At 39.5% G+C, this 22,464-nt stretch overlaps 2 protein-coding genes across 2 annotated transcripts in view; one reads left to right on the top strand and one right to left on the bottom strand.

Moving 5' to 3' along the window:
* The window catches only part of LOC140945355 (uromodulin-like), a 64,675-nt gene that overhangs the window by 15,387 nt on the left and 26,824 nt on the right, over positions 1–22,464 (bottom strand). The window lies entirely within an intron of this gene.
* LOC140946640 (mast/stem cell growth factor receptor kita-like) lies at positions 4,050–20,843 on the top strand. Its single transcript, XM_073395753.1, has 11 exons — positions 4,050–4,329; positions 8,351–8,566; positions 9,024–9,147; positions 10,215–10,435; positions 12,404–12,588; positions 13,096–13,173; positions 15,505–15,531; positions 15,694–15,774; positions 19,511–19,722; positions 20,108–20,148; positions 20,743–20,843. The coding sequence occupies exons 1-11, from the start codon at positions 4,050–4,052 to the stop codon at positions 20,841–20,843; spliced, it is 1,566 nt and encodes a 521-aa protein (XP_073251854.1).

The raw sequence follows: 22,464 nt of genomic DNA, 5'->3' as shown, positions 1-22,464 counted from the left end.
TTTAATTTTGAAACTGTATTTGCAGCAGCCGCTGTTTCTAACCGTATCAATGCATAATATCCAGTTTGTAACACGAAAGTCTAAAAACAAAAAGCTGCAATGAGACCCACTGCAGACAAGGAAAATTATCGCTGTAGTGGCTTCATGAAAAACTCGGTTTTGCGATAGTCAATTTGAATAGCTTCGGCTGACGATGAACTAACTGCGTCGCAATAACGGTCGAAAGGCCGCACATGACTTTTGCTGCGATTCTCCTTTTGACCGTCATTGTGGGATGAGTACCCCGAAATTAGTGCGCACCTAACATGCAATAACATGGCGTCACTTGTTAAAGTAAAATATCACACATGTATAGCAACCATACAGGAACTCATAATCAGGAGCGAGCAACTTAAATGCACTTGTGTCGTGGCGTTTTCACGGACCAGTTTGTTTTTAGAACGTTTTTGGCGCGAATTTTGAATATTTGGTAAATTCCACAAACCAGTCAGCAAAACCTACAGACCTAAAAATGATATTTTTTGCCTTTCAATAACATTTAGTTTTCCTTTTTGATATCTTATACTTCGAAAGCGCTCATAGACTTGGTAGAGATTCTATTTTCGCCGGAAAAAGTGCCCTAAAATGTGTTTAAAAATGAATTAAACTGGTCCCTAAAAACGCCGTGACATAGACCTGGTATTGGAGTTGCTCGCTCCGGGTTATGGACTCCTGCTTATTATAAAAATTATTTGTTTCTCACCTTAGATCTGAGTCACAATGCCCAATATACACTTGTTCGTCTCACTCTTGCTCGTGACAACTATATCTCATGCTGGTAAGTCATATTCCAACTTGTTACAACCATGTCCCTTGTTCACCTCTTCCCCCCCCCCCCTCCAAAAAAAAAAAAAAGAAATTTGCATAACATTGTTCAGAGCGTTTACCCATGACGTCACGGCGGCCATGTTGTTGTTCCAAACCAATCCAGTGGTAGTTGAACGCTTTCTTTTGTTCCAATAATTTTGCATTGATACTAATCATGTGAGTGAAAAGGCTTTATCATCGTCGTCCCAAGAGAAATTGAAGACAATGCCTATGTTGTATGATGGGCAATGTGAAAATGGTGAATTCTTTACATTCTTTATTTGATTTTGCATACCCACTTATAATATGATCAGTATGATTTAACTCATGTTACAAATCGCCATTTCGTTCTCACTTTGGGGTAAAACGTCCAGATATGTACAAGCTCTGTAATTACAGTGCGACTACTGTAACCGGGGCCACTTAGAGAAAATTGACCAATCGGATTATAGCGGAGCTCCATGGCTAAGTAAATCTACCCATCCTAGACAATTTGGTAATCACGTGACCGTAGACCGAGCGACCGGGCGCCCGTCCATCCGCACCACAGGCATACCAATGTATAAAATAACTCAATCAACAGGTACGGCAACCAAAATTATTTTGGCGGGAAATCGCATAACCACCGGCGTCTTGTAAAGCAGAGACAACTAAAGAGTCAATAAAAACGCAAACGGAAAGGGGAGATTGTTTCTGTATCCGTGGTGTCTAAAGTATTAAGCTTAATATATTAATTGTCATGTCTACAAATTTGGAATAGATAGCAAGAGAAAGACGGAGAAAAAGAGAAAGTAGGCGACAGGCCAGCGAAGCTCAAAGAGAAGAAAAACAAAGGAGACATTTTTTTTTTGTTGGAAGAACAACATGAAAACTTTGTAGCGGCGGTGACAAAATGAGAAATGCTAGCGTCCGCTAATGCAAAATGAAAATGAGCGGCAGTGAAAAAAAAGTGAATGAGAACACGTTCGACATTTCCTCCAAAAAACGTGTAACAAAGAAGTTTCTGGAAGTTTCACATTGTAATCGTGCAAAACAACAGTAAAGAAATGTACAAAAAAAATTGCGTTGCTCGTGCAAAGTGGCTTTTTTGCTAATTAGACCTAATGTTGTTTTTCACCGTTCTCCGGTGTTGCCTTCCCCGCTTGCCATTACACGATTCTATATTTTGTTTGGACAAACTTTAAATATTATCGAAAGCTTCCCTTTTAACCCTAGCCTCCCCGCAGACGTCCTTTGGGGTTCGTTTGTCACGCATTCATTTCTCCCCCACGGACGTTTGAATAAGCCAATAAGCGGTTAGTTATTGTGTCACGATCAGCCAATCACGCGCTGTGATATAAGTGAAACGGCACCTACGAATTATTTCTCGCTTTTTTAGAGGAATATTTTTTCCATGCCTATGCATGGTGAGACCCCGAAACAAGTTATAAGAAGCGAATTTCTTTGTTTTCTTTGCAGCTGTAATTTAGGAAAGGACCAAGCAAACAAGCAGCAAAGCTTGATAGATAAGGGATTTGCCAAATCCCGTCGGCAAATTTATGAACTCATCGGACTTCGCTATAAAATTTGCTGGTTAGCTTCTCTCTGATACTTGTTTAACTCTCTATTAATTACAAATTTCTGGCACACTCGATCAAAAGCCTTACTGATCGTGCGAATCTTAAGAAGCGGCTCGGGTTACGTTTTTCAAAAATCCGTAAACGGCCTGTGATTGGTGAACGTAAATGTCGGCTGTGTTTAGCAGACGTCCGTGGGGGAGAAATGAATGCGTGACAAACGAACCCTAAAAAGGACGTCTGCGGGGAGGTTATTTTAACCCTGGCTAAACCCATATATTATAAAAATAACAATTTATTCCGGGAAAGTTGGTTGTGGGCCAGTCACCAGCTGGTAAATAAAACAAGTTACTCAAAACAAAACAATGATAGTTATAATTATTTACTTCTATAGCACTATATCGATGAAAATAATTAGCAATTTATGAATGAGGTTGAGTAGAGTAGGATATGAAGAATTAAGCAGATCGAGGAGGGTGTTATCCACAGAGGCCGAAGACTGAGGTGGATAACACCCTCCGAGAGTTGGTTGTGGGCCAGTCACCAGCCGGTAAATAAAACAACAAGTTACTCGAAACAAAACAATGATAGTTATAATTATTTACTTCTATAGCACTATATCGATGAAAATATTTATGAATGAGGTTGGGTGGATCTGCTTAATTCTTCACGTCCTACGAAAGCCAAATTCATTAATTGCTTTATTATTCATTCAGAATAATTCCTAGTTTAAAAACGTAGCTAAAACGTGCTTACCTGCATCGATCTTAAGTTTATCTTCGATAGTGTACGTTAAGGTTTGTCCAGCTCCGCAAATATTCTCTAGTTAGCAGATGTCGCCTCCGAGTTGTCGTCTTGCTGTTTTTGCTATGTTTTTAGCCATTATTTCGCCTAGTTCCAGCTGTAGCTCTTACTCTTGAAACGAGTGAAGTGTCCGCCATTTTAGTTTTCACAACGAAAACAACTCAACCTCGTCCCCAGGTCTTCTCGGTTAACGGTGCATTAACCTGTAGAAGGCTGCATTTTTGACGTCATTTCCTCGTTAAACACAAAATTCTTCCAAATTTGGTCATCAGTAACTGGTTATGGTGAATTATGCGTGTGCTTTTAGCCAATCAGAATTGGGGAAATATTTTGAATGAAAAGTAATGCCCTATAGTGCTTCACAGAAATAAAACCTGCCTTACAATATACAATAGCTTACAAATAGACTCTATCTAAGTGTTAAAAAGGCCAGAAAGAACAAAATTTACAACTGTTTAAAAATAATTAAAAGTTTAAGTCTAGAAAAGGTGAATACATAACGGATGTGTGGTAGACTACCAGCTGGCAGGCATAAAAGAGGTTTTCAATGTGCTCTTTCTGAGTATGTGGGTCTGGTGTTCTTTAACCCATAAAAAACCGACTTGTACCCATCCCTTCTCGATTTGAAATAAGGAAATGGCAGAAATTTATCTCCAGAGACAAAGATCACTTTATTTATTTTAATTTGTTCATTTTTCTTTAGCTTTACATTGCCCTGATGATTGGATTGAGTTTCAACGTTCTTGCTACAAGGTGATGGAAAAAAAAGAAAATTCCAAGATATTCGGCGGTTGGTTAAAAGCGTCTCGCGTTTGTTTGGGGTATGGAGGTTATCTTGTTAGCATGATAAGTGAAAAGGAAAAGCAATTTGTTCATGAACTGTCGTCTCCGAGGTTAAAAAACCAATCTGCTTGGATTGGGTTGGTTCATCGGCTTCCGAAGGATATATATTCATGGAACGATGGAAGTTCTTTTAATCCTTCTTTATCCGTCAACTGGTGTGGAAACACAACAAGTAAGCTTAATGGGAATGGGACCAAATGTGTGGAATTACTGAGATATGGCTGGAACCTTACTGAATGTTGCAAGGAAACCGAGTACTACATCTGTGAAAAACCGAAAGGTGAGTTGCTTCTAAATACGTGAAGAAAGTAACCAGGCCTATATACAAGGGACACCAATGCCCAGAAATGTTTGCCAAAAGGATCTGATAAAGCCAAAGTAATAGGCCATTTGCGCTAAGAGGTCATGTGACATCGTTTTTATGAAAATGAAAGTTATATGATTCTGCATTCGAAAAACGATTAGTGGGTCATATCTTAAACAAAATAATAGTGATTTGGTTTTTCAAACCCGCACCATTTTCTTAAAATGAGTAAGTTCGTAGCTAGTCACGTGACCAAAATGTAATTCTTAAAATTATGAATTACCTCTTTCTTAGCACAGAATGTTGAAAAAGTGATGTGGTAACGTTTGCAGCACACCTTAGCGCTGATATAAACAAAAAGCAGTTTTGGCCGCCATGTTGGAAGGCAAGAGTATACCCTCCAACATGGCGGCCAATACAAATCATACCACTTTGTCAAAAATCAAAGTGACATAAAGAATCTCCCTTAAATGCGTTTCCTCTCAAATTTCGGGTTTAAGATAATTTTTATGTGCTCTGTCAATTTTTGGCATCAGCAAGATTCCAACTCATTGTTTAAAGGAAGCATTGGTCACGTGACCTCTTAGTGCAAGTGGCCTATTGCTCCTCTACAATAATGAATTCGTTGATGCTTGCAAAAATCCGTATAAATGCAACTTTTGTAAAGTTTCAGTTGACTAAACAAATTTCGCGTTCATATGCTTTTGCAATGCTTTAATATTTCATCCAATTTTCAGCCAATGCGAGGCACTTTTCCGCTGGGTATTCCTATAAAAATAGCAATAATCGAAACGAAAAAAAAAAGAGAGAAAGCGCGCGGGGGAAGATGGAATGGATGCGCGCTCTCTTTTCCTTTCTGACAAACCTTTCCACAACACAAAGAGGCTTCTACGGAGGAGAGAGGCCTGCTGCCGAGGGAGACGTGAGAAAACGACTGAAATTCATGCAGGCTCTGACGCCAGTTGTTCAAAAATTAACTAACCCTACGCTACGGATAATTCTCTATCCGATGGATAGCGTGACTGGTTGAGTTATCGACTACATAGTTACAGATTTTACTAGGAACATGATGATAAGGATCTATGACAGAGATGTTTTTCCATTCGTAACAAAGGCGGCTCGAAAGAAAAAAATCTGAGTACTCCAAAATGCAGTAGAACCTATGAGCTTCTGGTTGCTAGTACAGATGCTCTATCACTGAGCTACCGGATACTCATGAGTGCTAAGGCCACTAAAGTAGGGTCATGTGACAAACCAGGGGCACTCAACGAATGTTTCAGTCTGCAAAATATCTCCTTCGGAGAAGCAAATATTGCCTATAATTTTCTGTCACTTGGGGACGGCTAAAAATTTCTAGATGAACGTTCCATTCATAAACAATTTTCGAAGCTTGTCCAATAAATTCCCTACGATTTTCTGACGTTAAATTTTTCACATTTCACTCCCCAGGCTTGGCTATTTTTCGGAGACAATTTTCGGATCCAAAATACGTTAAATCGCTTTCAAATGTTCGGGAAAATAATGTACTGAAGCCCTTGTACTGTTCGAAAGATTCACGTTCCCCTGGGATGATCGAAGAGATAAAAATTTTATAGAGCCGCTTAGAATGCACTTATAGCGGAGCTCCACGCGCGCGCGAAGCGCGCGCGTAGGCGGAGCCCCATTGCTAAGTAAATCTACCCATCCCAGAAAATTTGGTAATCACGTGACCGTACACCGACCGCCTACCGACCGTCCGTCCGCACCACAGGAAAACCAATGTTTACTCTCACATTTTAGCTAGTTTGGGAGCCCAAGGGAAAACTAATTTCACATCAATGTTGTGATCAATTGACAGCTGTCAAAACAGGGCATCCGCTGACCAGTATCACCTGACCGTAGCGCGGGCTCAAGTGTCGACCCATCGAGGTCGAGTATTTTTTGAAGTTATCCGCTGACAAATTACCAGTTTGAAATGATCGCAGGCTCAAGTTTATTTTTTCCAAGGATTCATATCAAATATGTTGTGTTTATGTCACTATGGCCCCGCACTATTAGAATTTTGATTTCAAACTGACTTCGGAAGCGAAAATTCAGCCAGTTTTTTTAAAAGTACAGGCGGGGAAGACCTTATCTTACCATGGTCACGCGTTGGTCACGCTCTACGTCCAATTTTTATACTCTGATTGGTCAAAATTTGACAGGTGAGTTCATGCGAAAAAATTATGCAGCATCTTGAAAATTGTTTATTTTGACAGGTGAAGCTGAAGAGTTTTGTGTCAACTTGTGATGTTTTTAACTGTCTTTTTCTTCTGGATGTACAAATGAAATACAGCTGCTATCAAGAGTCTTCTGTTATTCATGGCTGGTTTGTTTACTGGGTTTTTGGTTGAGGAACGCGTCGCTTGTCAAAATTTGGTAATTCGATTTCGGATGGCATCGTTTTCGTTTTTCACCTTGCTTAATGCTTAAGAGGGTTTAAAAGTCTCAAGCAACTGTGGCCTTCCTTGCTAGCTTTCGGGAACTGAATCTCGAATGGTAAGCCTGAGTAACTATTGTATTTGATGTTTGTTTTTGTTATATCTAATTTCATGAAGTCTTGCACATTCACGCTGACAGTTCATGCGGCAAGTTTATGCACGTTTGTAGCCGTAGTTTGAGTCAATGATCTGACCTAGTATCAGGTTCGAACGGTTTGATATAAGCTTACAGAACTTTAAAAAGCCTTCAGATATATTTGCTCACCACAGATAGAAAACGTTCCGAAGAATATTTAGTTATAAATTTGGCTGTAGAAAGAAAACTTTGAGCGATTTTCTTCCTTCGAGGAGTTCACCTTGGAAAACAGTAAACACCCACGCCGGGAAGCCGGCTTATAAAGCTTCACGCCGAGACTCAGGATTTTTAGACTTCATGAATGAAAATTGTTATCTCTGTAAATGTTTCACCGAATTATAATCCTTTTTTTGATTGTTAGTAGTCTCTCTTGCAATTTTAATCGCTTGTCTGTGCCGTTTGTTTTCATCGTTCATGAACATCGCTTGCAGGAGTACTCAAAAATGTCGCGCGTATCAAACGCTTTATAAGATTACACATCGTTATAACTGAAACCATTAAATAACAAAAAAAAAAAAAATAAATTCGCTATTATGTTGAAGTGTAACGCTATTAAAGTTCATTCAAACACTCGACCACACTGACAGCTCGCACTATAGAAACGAGAACCGGCTAGCCATATGGGTGATTTTGGAAATTTTTGAACGGTTTCGCTTTACGATTGATCGTCCTGAATATTGACTGAGTGCAATTTGTCTCGAAAAATTGTGAAATACTGCATTCTGTCCGAGGTCTGTGTGATAAATAGTACTGTTTCACCTCAAATGTGATGTATAAAAATTATAAAAGGTTGGTTTAAACACCCCCAGATTTGTTGGCAAGAATTTGTAAAATAAACCTCTCGAACGCAAAAAAATTCGGCGTGATTTGTTTTCCAATAATTTGTTTTCGAGGCCTAATCTACTGTGATCTTGAATGTGATCGAAGATGTTTGCTATTTTTTGGGTGTACATATAAGGTTATCAATTCGATGAAAGATGTTTCACTCTAAAATAACTTAGCCTTTCCCTCAAAAGTCACATGAATGTGCCCTTAAGTTAAATGATTTGTGGATTAAAAGTTTATTTTTTAATTTAAATTATAAATTTATTAATTGGAGCTTCGCTTTTAGCTCTGGCTAAATCTATATATTAAAGGTCTAAAAGTGCCCTGGATAGCCAAGAAGTGTCGTCAATGTATTTAGGAGAAACCGTCGTTGGGTGTCCCTGACAAACATCCTGCATACTTCAAGGACTGTAATCTCGATATGTGCTTATACGCAATGATGGAGATGTGACGGTGAATTTTAAGCCTGGTGAATTTATGAGAAAGATATTTTTCAGTCACTAGGTGACACAGGCGGCTCTAAAAATTAAACGACATTCATTGGAAACCGTTATATTTAATTTTTCCTATCCATTAGGTCCACTGAGTTGTCCGTTTGATCATGATGAAGGACACCTGAATGGATTATCTTGCTACTATAAGCACAGGACTTCAAAAACACGGGAAAACGCAAAAGAGGACTGCACTGCTTCTGGAAGCAATTTGGTGAAAATAAATGGTACTAACAAAAATGACACGGGATTCCTGATCCGTCTGTTGGACACTATTAATTTCAAAGAGGTAGCTGAATTAAGTAAGAGTGACCAAAAAACAGGTAGCACCATGAAACAAATATGGATATAAAAAATGTAGTATTTGTCAATTGCTGAATAAAGCTGAGTATGACAACAACAATTATGCAGATCGAGGAGGGCTATGACCCTGATTGAATTGGTTGGTTTTTTTCCTATATTTCGCAAATATGGTAGGCTTCTGCTGATTATGAGAAAACACATGGAAAATTGATCAGCCAATCATAAATGGTGAAATATTTTGTAGAGGTACTAAATGCCTCTAAATCTTTACCTGTTAGCATATCCTACTTCAATGCAAAATTCGGATCAATTCAGGTTTCTAGGAAACTGCCCACCTACCCCTCCCCTAAGCCAAAATTATCACTTACTTCTTCTCTCTTAGGGCAAAATGTTGGCTTAGGGGAGGGATAGGTGGGCAGTTTCCCAGGAACCTAAATTGATCCCAAAATTCCGCAGTTAGCAAACCCAGGAGTATGGTGATTCCCTTATCTGTTGGTGCTGCCTTCGCTGCGTTGCTGTTGGGTGCTGCTATTTTCATCTGGTGCTACAGGAGGAGGAGACGACAAAAGGAGGTTTATGGGTTTGTACAGTTCTACGTGCTTACCACATAATCTCCATAATCTCCATAATCTGGAGCGAGCAACTTCCATGCCCTTGTGTGACGGCGTTTTAACGGACCAGTTTATTTTTCGAACGGTTTTGGCACGAATTTTGATTATCTTTTAAATTTCACAAACCAGTCAGCAAAACCTACAGACCTAAAAATGATATTTTCTGTCTTTGTATACATTTAGTTTCCCTTTTTTGATATCTTATACTTCGAATGCGCTCATAGATATGGTGGAGATTTAATTTTCGAGGGAAAAAGTGCCCTAAAATGTGTCTAAAAATAAACTGATCCGTTAAAACGCCGTGACATAGGCCTAGTATGGGAGTTGGTCGCTCCGGGTTATGGGCTATTATATGCTAAAATTACGACACCTATGTTTACGTAATGTAGTACATTATTGGTACTTAATTTCGCGGGTAGTAAATTCGAGATTTTGGCGAGACAGTATTTCGCGGGGTTTTATTTTCGCGATTTCAATAGGCAACTACGGAAAAAGGGCGTTAAATTTTGCGATTCACTCGTTCTCAACTTTATTATATTTTTCAAAAAGTCTGAACTATTTATAATTTCTAGATAAAGGATTTATACGACTCTAGAGACTCAGATCAAGATGATAGTTAGTAAGGTTCCCTAACGGCATATGTAAAATCTTTACAAATTAACGTAACGTTTTATCACAACATATGATACAAAGTGGAACTTACCAGTAAAATCAGTTAACAATTTGCTTATTTGTCGATACATATCCTCGCATATGTAGGTGTTACTGCACGTTAATATATTTTTTCTGGGATTTAAATTGTCCATATGAATATTAAAGTTCGCGTGTTTTATTCACGGGTCTTTAATTTCGCGATTTTTCTACAATCGCGAAAAACGCGAAATTTAAGACCAATTAGGTACTGAACTTGATTGCTAATCTCGTACCCAGATCTCCCTCGTCTTACGCTGAACCCTTGACCTTGAGATATCTGGGGACGAGATTATCTGATTGCAGAAGAAAGATTGTTTTATTGTCTTCCTTTTTTTTTTTTCAGATCATATCTTTTACAGCGACCGATCAATCCCCTGGACGAGTGGGAAATTCTTCGCGAGCAAATAGAATACGAAGAGGAGCTGGGGCGAGGAGCATTTGGTGTAGTTTACAAAGCAATGCTTTGGGAAAGAGTTGGGATAGAGGTGTTTAGCACCGAGATTTCAAAACGGAAACTGTTGTCCAGCAAGAAGCCTCGGCTGGTTGCTGTCAAGGTTTTACTTGGTGAGACAATCTCTTACTACTCATGCTTGGTATGCTCACACCAAGGTATGCCTGGTATGCTCATTTCATAACAAAAGATTCACGTTTACCGCTAACGGCAACCGTCAGACAAGTTCATTTGCTTTATGGAATAGCCACAACTCAGCAATAACAATAATAATAATAATTTTGCTTGAAAAGAGCAATAAATTATATCAGCAAGGGTCGGAGGCATGGAACCGTGTTTTGAACTTCGTGGGCAGTGCGGCGAAAGGAGGTGCGATTTTTTCCCTCTTTTGTTTGCTGTTCCCTTTCAATATATTAATCATCGTATGAAAATGAGCTTTCTTTTGTTTGATTTAAATCACACAAGTAAACAGCGCGTTCATATTAGAGAATTTACGCTCGAAGCGCGAGAATTTTGCTTGAAAAGAGCAATAAATTAGTTTTAAAGGGTCGGGGACACAGAACCGTGTTTTAAGTTTCGCTGGCAGTGAGGTGGAAGGTATTATTTTGTTTCTTTACTATTTACTCACGCTCTTCAATGCATTCAATGGGATGTGATTTTTATTCAAAGAAGTTAATTTCTGTTCAAACAAACGACCGTAAAATATAACCGTCATTTAACCGAAGGATAAAATTTCCTGGCGCAGAATTCAAACAGTGCGAACTCGGCAACAGAATATAAAGCGGGCTGTTAAAACCACTGATCAGAGCGCCGCGATCAAACCACCTGAATTAATTGCAAGTTCTCGGCTCCTTCGATTCAATCCCTAGTTAAAGTTCCTTATAATTGCTACTACGATTTTTGCCATAAAAAATGAAGTATGTTTTCTTAAAATTTGCAGCCAGTACGCGAAGCGCAAGATAAGCAATACGATTCGGGTTTGTTCGTCCCAAATCTCGTCTGTTCGAAACTTGCCTCACTCCTCACTACTGCGTCGTCCGTTTCGCCAGTCAACTAACACTCCTACCTACCCCCTAAGGTGAAATTGCTCCTTACTTCGGTCCCGCCGAAAATTCAAATCTCATCGGAAAGAAGTTATCGGTAATGTTGAAATTTGCTGCGCGTAAAAGCTATTGTTTCACATTGCTCGTTTTTGTCCTTAAAAGACAAGAAACGGTCAAAAATAACAATACGAAACAATACCTATTGTTCTCGAATTCAGGTCGCTTTTCTCGATACGAAAATAGGCAGATAAAAACAGTCCCGAACGATTCCTATGGTTAAAACGGACATAAAACTACTTATTTCTGTGTAGAAGACATAGAGAGTAAACGGAAAATACGGGGATAACTTGGTCACGTGGTACAAATTCACGTCTGCCGTTTAGCGTAAACGTGAATCTTAATCTCTCTATTGACACCTAACATTGTGGGTGACATGATCCATATGGTTGGGTTGGCCACTTTACAAACGAGAAGCAAACCAGGCCCAGTTAACTTTCGCCTAGGGAAAGTAGCAACTACGACGGCGACGGCAACGGGGACGTCAAAAAAGCAATAGGTTTGTTGAGTAAAACAACAACTCTGCATGTGCATCGCGCTTTTTTGTACATTTCTTTACCGTCTTTGCACGACTAGGACGTGAAAATGCCTAATTGCAAGTTTTATGGAGGACGTAAACAAGCGACGACGAATCTATTTTTCTCTCTCTAAACTTGAGTGCGGTCCCCAAGAAATCAACTCCAGGGAAATTCGGCTACATTTGCCATTTTCAGCAAATTGGAATAAACGCGACAAAGAATGATAAGACGGGAATTTTTGTTTAAAAGTGACGTTTTCGCTGCCGTTGCCGTCTTCGATGCTAGGACTCCCTAGTTACTGGGGACAGGGGAAAAAATAGACCAATAGCTGACTTGCACGTCTCCAATAACGATCCCAGAAGCCTTTGCGAAAGCTAACTCGGCCCAGTCTCCTCTTCGTTTCTAAAGTTGAAGTCGAATTTAACAGAAAAAGTACCGCGCCAGTTCGTTTTGATGTGTTTAGATAATCCTAGCGCAGCACAGAAAGAAGAATTCCAGTTTGAGATCGAGCAGATGAAGCAGTTGGGTTCACATCCGAACGTTGTTTCCTTGGTTGGTTGCTGCACGCTTCAGGAAGAAAAGTTCCTGGTGATAGAGTATGTTCCTTTTGGGGATCTGCTGACGTGGTTACGCCGTAGAAGGAACAGGGTGAGAAAATGAAGAAAATTCTACAATGTACTTTGACGAAGGGTTACTGAAATAAAATAGAAAAAGGATTCGTCTCTTAAGAAACGAGAAGGGACATTCCTGGTTTTCCCCTTTTTCGAATGAGAAATATTAAGCATTTTAGCGTTATTTCCCCCTTATTTCTTCCGCTTCCCACCCTACTGGAGCACCTGCCTCCCACCCTTTCCTCTCCCACTTTCCGTACCCCGCCTGCCCCTTATTCTCCTGGCTTCGCACCCCACTTGTCCTCCTCAATTTCTATCTCCGAGTTCTCATTAGCCTGCGTGAAAGGCGTTTGAAAAGGAAGGAAAAGCACGCAGGCTAAGTTCTCATTTCAGAACGCTATGTAGCTAAGCTGAGCTAGAAGCTTTGGCTTGGATCCGTTGTAACTAGTACGTTTTGTTGTGGCAACAAAATATAACGTTATACGTAGCATGAGAGTAGTCAAAGCGAGGTGTTTTCACTCTTTGATGTTGCTGAATCTTGTAGATCTACACAAGCCAAGCCTCCAACAAAGCATACAACGACAAAGTGAGTTTGAAAGATGAAGGAAACGCCAAAAATCAGGTAGGGGTAAACTAAACGCTATGTTTGAGTTGTCTTTAAACTGCTGTCAAATCAAATGTCAAATCACATGATTTGATACCAATAAGGAACATGTCCAGGAGGACAATAAAACGATTTTTGTATGCGATAAACATGGCTTTGCCTATTGATTGGTTTTGGCAGATCATGACCCGAGCCGGGCATATCCGTTCTTTTCTCGTCGGTGCCGTTTAAAGACCGTTTCCGCGTGCTCGTCACCCGCCACAGCACCCTACAGCCCGTAATATAAAAGAGTATTAAAGTTACCGCATATGATATGACAGTTTAAAAAGCAGCATTGGCCAGGCTACGACATCAAACGTCAGTTGGCTTTCTGACAACTCAGCTCTGTAAACCAAGAGAGAATTATATGGGACAGAAAGGGCATCTTAGGACGTTGGTCGGGATATGTAAGTTTCACTAAAGTTATTTTTAGAGGTTGTAATTTGAGGGAAGTCTAGTTCCTGGGCGTCCGCATATTTTAACGGATTGTTTGAAACGACATGAAGTCCCTCTCCGTCTGCCTCAAAGCAAAAATGCAGAATATAGAATGGTGACTGTTGAATTCACTTTTAATAACACTAATTTTTAAAAACTGAATCATTGGATAATGTAATTCTAGAGCTCTGACTGGCTTAGCCATCATGGTATATATACCTCTTATTAGCCGAGTTTTCGGTCCGTACTGTAAATTACGGACCGAGTTTTTTTCCATCGATTTATGGCTTCTTCCTGTTTGGGGGACCGGAAACAAGTGCAGGACGCACGATTTGACAGTCATTTGACAGGTGTCAAAAAAGAAAGTTTTTATTGGCGCACGAAAACAATAGCACATAACAAAGGCTTTCCGAGAAAGTAAAAACAAATTCGCCATGTTGAAAAAGTTGATTCGGTCAAAACTAAGAGCACTGTACGTTTTAGCTCTTTAATGTAACGCTGGAGTATTTTGGAAACTGGACAATCTGTCTAGAAGTCGTTCCATCTTTCCTCCGTTTGTACTTGTGAAAAAACACTGCAAAAGGCAAAGAAGCTTTTCAAGGTAAGTCTGTTGTCATTGTCGAAGGTTTCGCTCGTTAATTGTTTTTGGGAAAACCTCTCTTTCTGCCAGTTCATTCTCTTCTTCAGTATGTGATCTGCGTTAACATTTTCAAACACTGACTAGAATTCTCTTCCTCCGTAAGGTTACGATTCAGTTTCTACAACAGCTTCGTTCTCATTAAAACAAAGCTAGGTTAAAATTTGGAAAGGCAAAGTCAACATCCCAATTCTCAGGGTCATCAGGGTTAACAGACATATTTTAAATTTTGTTCGGTCGAAACTAAGAGCACTGTAAGTATTCACTCGTTAATGTAATGGAGTTTTTTGAAAACTGGACATTATTGTGTCTGGCTCGAACTCGCTTCTATCTTTCTTTCGTTGGTCTTTGAAAAGAACACTGCAAATGGCAAAGAAGCTTGTCAAGATGATTGGGTGCAGGTATGTTTGTTATCATATTTGTTTAAGGAATTACTCATTTTCTCTTAGGCAAAACATCTCGAATCTCTGCCAGTCGATTTTCGTCTTCTTAATTGTGTACTACGATAAAATTTTCAAACACTGACTAGAATCCTCTTCGATGAGATTACGAGTTAGTTTCTTCATCGCCTTCGTTCACAAATAAACACAGTTTAAAATGCTGAATGCCAAAGTCAACATCCAAGTCCTCAAGGTTTACAGGCGTCTTAAAACTTTATTTAAACCTTTTTTCCGAGGTAAAGAGAATTAGAGCTCCGAAATGAGCATTTTCTTTTACAATTTTGGTCCGTATAGCAAGTTACGGACCGCAAATTGACCAATCGCATTGCGAAAACAGACTCAGCCATATAATAAGAGCCATTATACCACGCTCTCCAAATACTGTACGCGTCTGCTCAAAATTAAAAACGAGCCGAAAATCGGTTGTTTTTACAAATAAAGTCGGGAAGAATTCTCGATATTTTGTGGGCGTTTTTAATAAAACAATTATTCCACTCGCGCTTGTTGGATATGAGATGATTATAGCCAACACGGTGCTAGGCGTCTCGTTGGCTATCTACCAGCTCATATCCGACGCGCACTTGTGGAATAATTGTTAATTATTTCATTCTTTAATCAGAAAAGATTGCTCGAAATCCTTGTGCGATATAGTTGGACAGACCTCGCCGTGAAAGCTGTGCTGTGATCCCTTAACTGGAAAAAGTGACCTTGGATGGCCTGGATTCAAAGCGTCCTTCCAAATACGTAATCTGGTTTTCATTTAATTATACCCTGTAATCTTTGTTTTTTCTCTCTAAGGTGCAAGATAAAGAAGAGGAGAAACAAGTGAGTACGGAAGTTTCTCCTTTATTACAAGATGACAAAATGTAAAAAAGAAAGGCATGACCATTTTATAAACTGACTAAAATTTGGTGACCCTTTCCTTGAAAGAGCTAAAAAAAACTTCTCTCATTGTCTAATTCAACCCTATCGGCTCTACCTCTGCAGGATGAGGAATTCAAAACCATTGACGAAGACCAGCCAACAGCCCCTTCCGCGCCAATGGAGAATCAAATGACGAAGGGAACGGTAATAATTAATTATTTTTTTCATTATATAGCTTTTTCTTTTAAGGGCTACACCTCTTTTACTGTCACTTAAAATTTTTTTATGATTCCCTTGAGGTAGTCGAGAAAGTCGCAGACAAATAATCGACTGCTGAGTAAGCCTCAGTTTCATAGAATCGTTTAAGCCGCCCTCAGTTAACAACGTGTTATACTACAGAGGCTATAATCGAAGCAACCTTTTTACTAACACCCTGAAAAATTATCTTAAAAGTTGGGATCATATATGGAACGGGTAAAGTTTCCAGCGATGTAAAATATTTTTGATTATCACAGCAGGAGAGATTCAAATCCCCTTGCCTCAAATCCTTGGGGAAAGTGGTGGCATAATTAATGTAAGAGGATGATGCATGTCAGGTCGATGATATTTTTTCCGCTACATCAATGTCCGGTAAAAAAAAGTTACAATGGTGTAAAAAAAACTTTGTTTTTAGCCTGAGAAAACAGCTGACATTTCACGACGCCATCACTGGTTTCCCCGCGAAATAACGTCTGAGAAACGAACGCAGAGATTCCATACCGATGATGCGTCACTACCCAGATCTGGGTAATACTTCTGATTGGTTGGAGGAAATTTTCAGCCAATCAGACGCACCACCAGATCTGGGCAGTGATGCATCATCAGTACGGAATTTTTGCGCTCATTTCTCAGATGTCATTTCGCCAGTATCGCCTAATGTCAACTGTTTTCACAGGCTACTTTGTTTTCGGATTTTGATTTCACACAGGAAATCAGGAATGCTAAGCAACAGGTAGAGCAAGAGCAGACACAAACGAACGTGGAAATGACTCTATTATCGCAAGATGACAGTGACGTGAACAGAGAGGACGCGCCGGTGACCTTAAAATTCGTTTCATTTTATTAATATGCAAGATTACCCAACATTTAGTCTTAACTTACCGTTTTTGAGAAGGTGGTTATTGGAAACAAAACAAAACAAAACAAATAAACAAACAAACATAACTCTGTCATTTTGTTCATATATTTAGAAAGATAGGTACACTTTTATGGAGGAAATAAACAAAGCTGATAACCTTTCTTTACAATACACCTCTGTAGTTTCTGCATATTTTTAAAGCAAAGCGAGCCGCTGCATAACAACTTTCAAAGGCCACAGCCGTCTATTACCTAATATTCGATCAGGAGCCATAATCGGTGTAGGAGATCGTAACTGGATACCTTCTCCAGTAGTGCGGTTTGTTCCATCGAAATAGCCAAATGTGCACATTTTTCGCGGGGGCACCGCACAAAGGATAAACCAACAAAATGGCGTCAGAAATTTCCTTCGTAGGAAATGAATAAATTCTATTTCTGTCCTCTCCCCCTACTCTGAATTTGAGGCAAGACCTTGAGGATAACCTCTTTTACAATAACTCTGAATAAGAGGACTGTAAATGTAGTTCTGATCATGTTAATCACCGTAGTTGGAGTGTCTTTGACAAATCATGTTACTAAGAGATGTCGGAGATGTCGCGCGATGAACATCGCGTTCGGACGAAACAAAAAAAAACTTGCAGGTAAAAGGAGGGCGGAAAGTTGACAACAACAACAAATAATTGTGTCTAATTTTCCTCAAATGTTTCTTTGAATTCATGAAAAATACAGCTCCACCAGCTTCAAACAGCGTCTAATGTAATAATTTTCCCATTTAACTTGGCAGCTAGCGTGGCGCAGTGATCAAGGCCATGCAGATGGTCCAGGTTCGACTGGTCTCCTACTCCAATGGCTCCTGTAGTGATAAACAGATATACTATTTCCCAATTCTTTTTACGTCTTAGTTATTCAGCTGTGCAATTTATTGACAACAAAATAATCTACTGATGTTTATATATAAACATTTTTTTTCTCAATTTTCATGTCCATTTGACCCATCTCAGACTACAAAACAGTCGTCAAAGGCACGAACTCGCGGCGTAAGATTCTCTCGAGAAGCGAGCCTCACACGGCTGAGAGGCGTCCATTCAGACCTTTCGTTTAGCCGCGCCCCCGCGCTTTCCTTATCTACACAAAAATACGGGTTGTTTTCCATTCTAGACCCTTCTTGACATGTTTTACTCTATTTGTACATTTAGGATAACGGATTGAAGGAGTCCACAAAAGAACAGTTGAACATGTCAAACAACCCACCCGTTGAAAGTCAGCACACTGTCTCGAAGCCGCCTTCAAGTGAAAGTCTCGAGGAAGATCCACATGACGAGGAAGAAAGCTTTTCTACTCAACAGCTCTTTAAATTTGCATGGCAAATAGCGAGGGGAATGGTAGCTACTGTATTTGTTTACATTTTATCATATCCAACTTAAAAATGGACACTGATTTCAAAGGCGAACTGCATGGGGCAAATTGAGAAAGTAGAATTTCTTTACCGAAATTTACCTGCCTTTAAGAAAAGTATCAGGATTTCCGACAAAACCACTTTTGAGACCAAAACAGCCAAATCCGGCCATAAAATGCCGTAAAATTAAATCGGGTGAAAAAAAATCAAAAGAAGAGTTTTAGGAAATGAGTTTTTCCTGGAGTCTTGGCATCTTGAAAGCAATCGCACGATCTGCCAACACTCTGTTTTACGCCCATTTCGGTTCCTTGAGCTCTTGGTTTTCTTCCAGAATAGCCTACCCTCTTTCCACATTTTTACACATTCACATATATTCCCTTGATGTACTCTCGTAGCATGAAGCCGACTTAATTCGAAAACCTCGAACGAAAATAAAGACTTGATTCAAGTACCTAAACGTGATTTTTAAAACACTGAAAATACTAGTGGACCAGAAACCGCGATTGTACGATGGACAACAACTTAAGAGGACTGAGAAACAACTCAAGCATCGTCATACAAAACATTATGGGAAAATTGCAGATCAGACGCCAGACTTTCCGTGTTAAAAGTTATTGGCGCATTTTAATTCGCTGACCATAGTTAGTAGAGGAGACTGGTTGAAAAGCCGGCAAATGTTAAAGTTGAAAACAACAGTGCGGTAGTTTACGTTAGAAGCTTCCTGACCGTGCATAATCCTTTGTTTTTTGTTCATAAATTGTGACTGAATAAATTAATGCGAAGTTTCTACTGGTCAGTAAGTTCAAAATGATAGGAATGCGATTGAGCATTGTGCACGGCCAGGTCCAGAAACAGTAACAAAAACGTATAACAAAGAGTATAAAGGGCTTAACAACCATTCCAATTTAATAACTATGGCCCAACTAAAATCACTTTGATTATCCTGTGATTATTTATTCTAAAAAATTTCAAAACACAGAGCAACAAGTTAAAGATAAAATCGAATATTTCGATCGAATTGTACGAACTTCATCAGAAATGTAAAATACCAGGTTATGTACCTGAAGGTTGTTATGCTCCCCAAGGAGAGGATTTTAGATGGCCGGGAGGTCCAGTCCCTCGTCCCTATTCACAGGGGGTTTTCTTTGTTCGGGTTTCCGTGATGGTGTTATTTTTGTCAGATAGAACTTTAACATTGTGTGGCTTGATGTTGCGACCGCCGTTGCTCGGCAGTGTTCAAAAACAGCAGAAGTTTCACGGGATTGGTGTTCTTTGATCTGGGTACAAAGGGATTTTGGAAGAATTCTGTATAAAAAGTTTGGCTTGTACAAAGTGTTGGTGTCTGAGATGAGGGCTCTTCCTTGATTTAGTAAGCTGTTATTATGTGCTGCTAAAATCTGATTTCCCTTTCTCTACCTTTATAATTAGAATCATCTTGCCGAAAAAAACCTTGTTCATAGAGACCTTGCAGCTCGTAACGTCCTCGTTGGCTGTGACAATCGGGTGAAAGTGTCTGACTTTGGGTTGATGCGACAAGTCTATGAAGATGTGAATAGCTCAGGAAAGTGTAAGAAACTTCCCATCAAATGGATGGCTCCAGAATCACTTTATCAAGGCACCTTTACCATCAAGAGTGATGTGTGAGTAGAATAATACTTTCAATTTAACGCTAGACTATAGATCTCATCGTAAGAGTCTCGTATGGATTAACTTACTTTTAATAGTCTTTTTCGAACTGACCTTTTCATCCCCGACGACCAACCTCGTCCCCAGGGGACGAGGTTACCCGGACGACGTATACGTAATATTTTTTGTGGAATATCTTTGTAAGTTCTCGAACGCCATCTCATTATAGCAAAGTCTGGGTTCAAATTTTGGCAGCTGATTTACATTAGTAGGATTTTGAAGGCCTCTGTAAAACTAACCTAGAAAAGGCAAAGCATGCATGCCCCTCCACAAAATCTTCTTAGTCTTGGCCATCTGTCTGTATCGCTCAGTAACCGATTTTGTTGCTTTCTACTATAGCTGGTCCTACGGCGTACTTCTGTGGGAAATGGCCACACTGGGTAAGCATACTTAAAGATTTATTTACTTTAATTACAACTGCTTGCTTACTTTTCCTCGTTTCTAATAAAAAACACTGATTTATATGATTATTTTGGCCCAGGCCCCAGTTGTTCATTCCCATATTCCGTCTTCTCTAGCTCTCGCGCGTTTGCCTCTTAATAGGCCACTTCCAAGTTCCAAAAACCTTCTCTTTCAAAATGAGGCTAGGTGCACAACGTTTCTTGTGAGAATAAGTTTTATTTGCATGAGAAAGAAAAAAAAAATGATTTCCATATGAAAGGCTGAGGACCTACCCTCGTTTTGAAAAAGAGGCCTGGGGGAACTCGGAAATGGCCTATTCCCTCACACTTGACATGCTCGCACGAAAGACAATAGGCCGTTTCAGGGTTGCCCTAAGCCACTGTTTCAAAGCGAGCTAAAGAAAGAAAGCTTTTGCACTCGTTTTGAAAGTGAGGGTTTTTGTAACTCGGAAATGGCCTATCCTGAGGGACTCTGCAGTCTTAAACCTGAACAAATACTGTGAAAACGGTTGTAAAAAACTTTCTGCCCAGTTTTTTTCTTAATAACTGATTTTCTTCTTGTGTGGGATCCAGGAGGCGTACCATACCCTACGCTGACCAACACAGAGCTGTATCGCGAGCTCAACTCTGGATACCGAATGGAAAAACCTGACATGAGCTCGGATGAAGTGTAAGTTAATCGCTCCAGTGATTTTAGCATATGTTATCATGGCAGAATTATACACAATGTAGACGCGCTTGAATGATGGAGGGAACAACATAGCAGGTAGTGCTGTTGGAAACTCGGCCTAACCTACTCAGACAGGCTTTAAAAAAACTAAATACTGAGAATTTTGTCGGGAAGAGTTTGGTTTAATTTGCAGTTCGACGGATCAAATTACGTGACTTGCGCGCATAGTCTCCCGGCATCCAATTTAAAAGTGCTTTGACATGAGCAAGTAATTCATGACAGTCTCCATATAGACTCCAAGTATTTCATAGCAGTCTCTATATAGACTCCCTGATATATTATCTCTTATACCTTGTAAACCACTATATATCTTATATGTTTACCCTAGTAATACTGTATACCCTGTATATCCCTATGTATCATGTTTACTCATGTTTACCACAGTAATACTGTATACCCTGTATACCCCTCTATATCCTGTGTACCCATGTTTACCCTAGTAATACTGTATACCTTGTATACTTAACAATTATTCTTTGAAATCGAGGTGAATAGTGGCTAAATATTTACCAAGCCGCGAAAGATTGAAAAGAATAATTGCTTTAGTATATACACACGAAGTGATCTCAACAAAATCAGAGAGGAAACCACTAAAAAGTGGGATTTGATTGACAGATCACGCGTAATTTTAAAAATAGATCTTTGCAGAATTTTCAAACATGGCAATCCACAAGTTTATCATTTCGCAAACAACAGCGTAATGGCTTAAATGGATCCGCTAAAAGTTTGAACTGTTTCCTTACCTGAGAAGAAAACTTGAGCTTTGTTGTCGCCACGTTTGTATGAAGTGCTGACAAAAATGGCGGCTCCGTTGTTCGAGGTGAGACGTCGTCTTCCTGTATCATTCTTTTTCCTGTTTACTTGAAACGTAGAATTTCTGCAAACATTTCCTTTTAAATTTGTTTGTCAAAAATAAACTTCGATTTTTGAGCCAAAACTTTCTTGTTAGAAAACGCTGAGTTCAGGAAACGGCTTCTTCTACACGAATACACCTTCGGGAGTTGTAAGCAATCCATTGAGCACAAAACTCAGCTACTGTAAATTGAAAATCGTCGTTTTGAATCCGTCCGAGTCTTTTCTTGCCTTAAAAAAAGTCAGCCCTAGGATTTTGTCGACTTTTAAAAGATCGTTCTCTGAAAAAGTGGGAAAAACACCGAGCTAACACATTTTCCACTCGCTATCTAGGAGGTGTATATTGATGAATAGTCCGAGATAGCGAAACAATCAGATTGCTTAAATCACCAAGATCACTGAGTGTGTATATACTAATCTGGCATATCCTGTTTTACCCATGTTTACCCTAGTCATACTGTACACCCTGTATACCCCTATATATCCTGTGTACCCATGTTTACCCTAGTAATACTGTATAACTTGTACACCCTGGTATATCCTGTTTACCCATGTTTACCATAGAAATACTGTATACCCTGTATACCCCTATATATCCTGTGTACCCATATTTACCCTAGTAATATAATCTAGACTGTTTCAAGGGCCATTAATTGTGAATTTTTCAAAGTATTTTCATGGCTTTTTAATGGTATTTTCATAGGATGAACCAA

Source organism: Porites lutea, chromosome 8, assembly GCF_958299795.1.
Source record: "Porites lutea chromosome 8, jaPorLute2.1, whole genome shotgun sequence".
NCBI lineage: Eukaryota > Metazoa > Cnidaria > Anthozoa > Scleractinia > Poritidae > Porites > Porites lutea.
The sequence above is the reverse complement of the archived record's forward strand: the minus strand, read 5'-3'. Positions and strand labels throughout refer to the sequence as shown.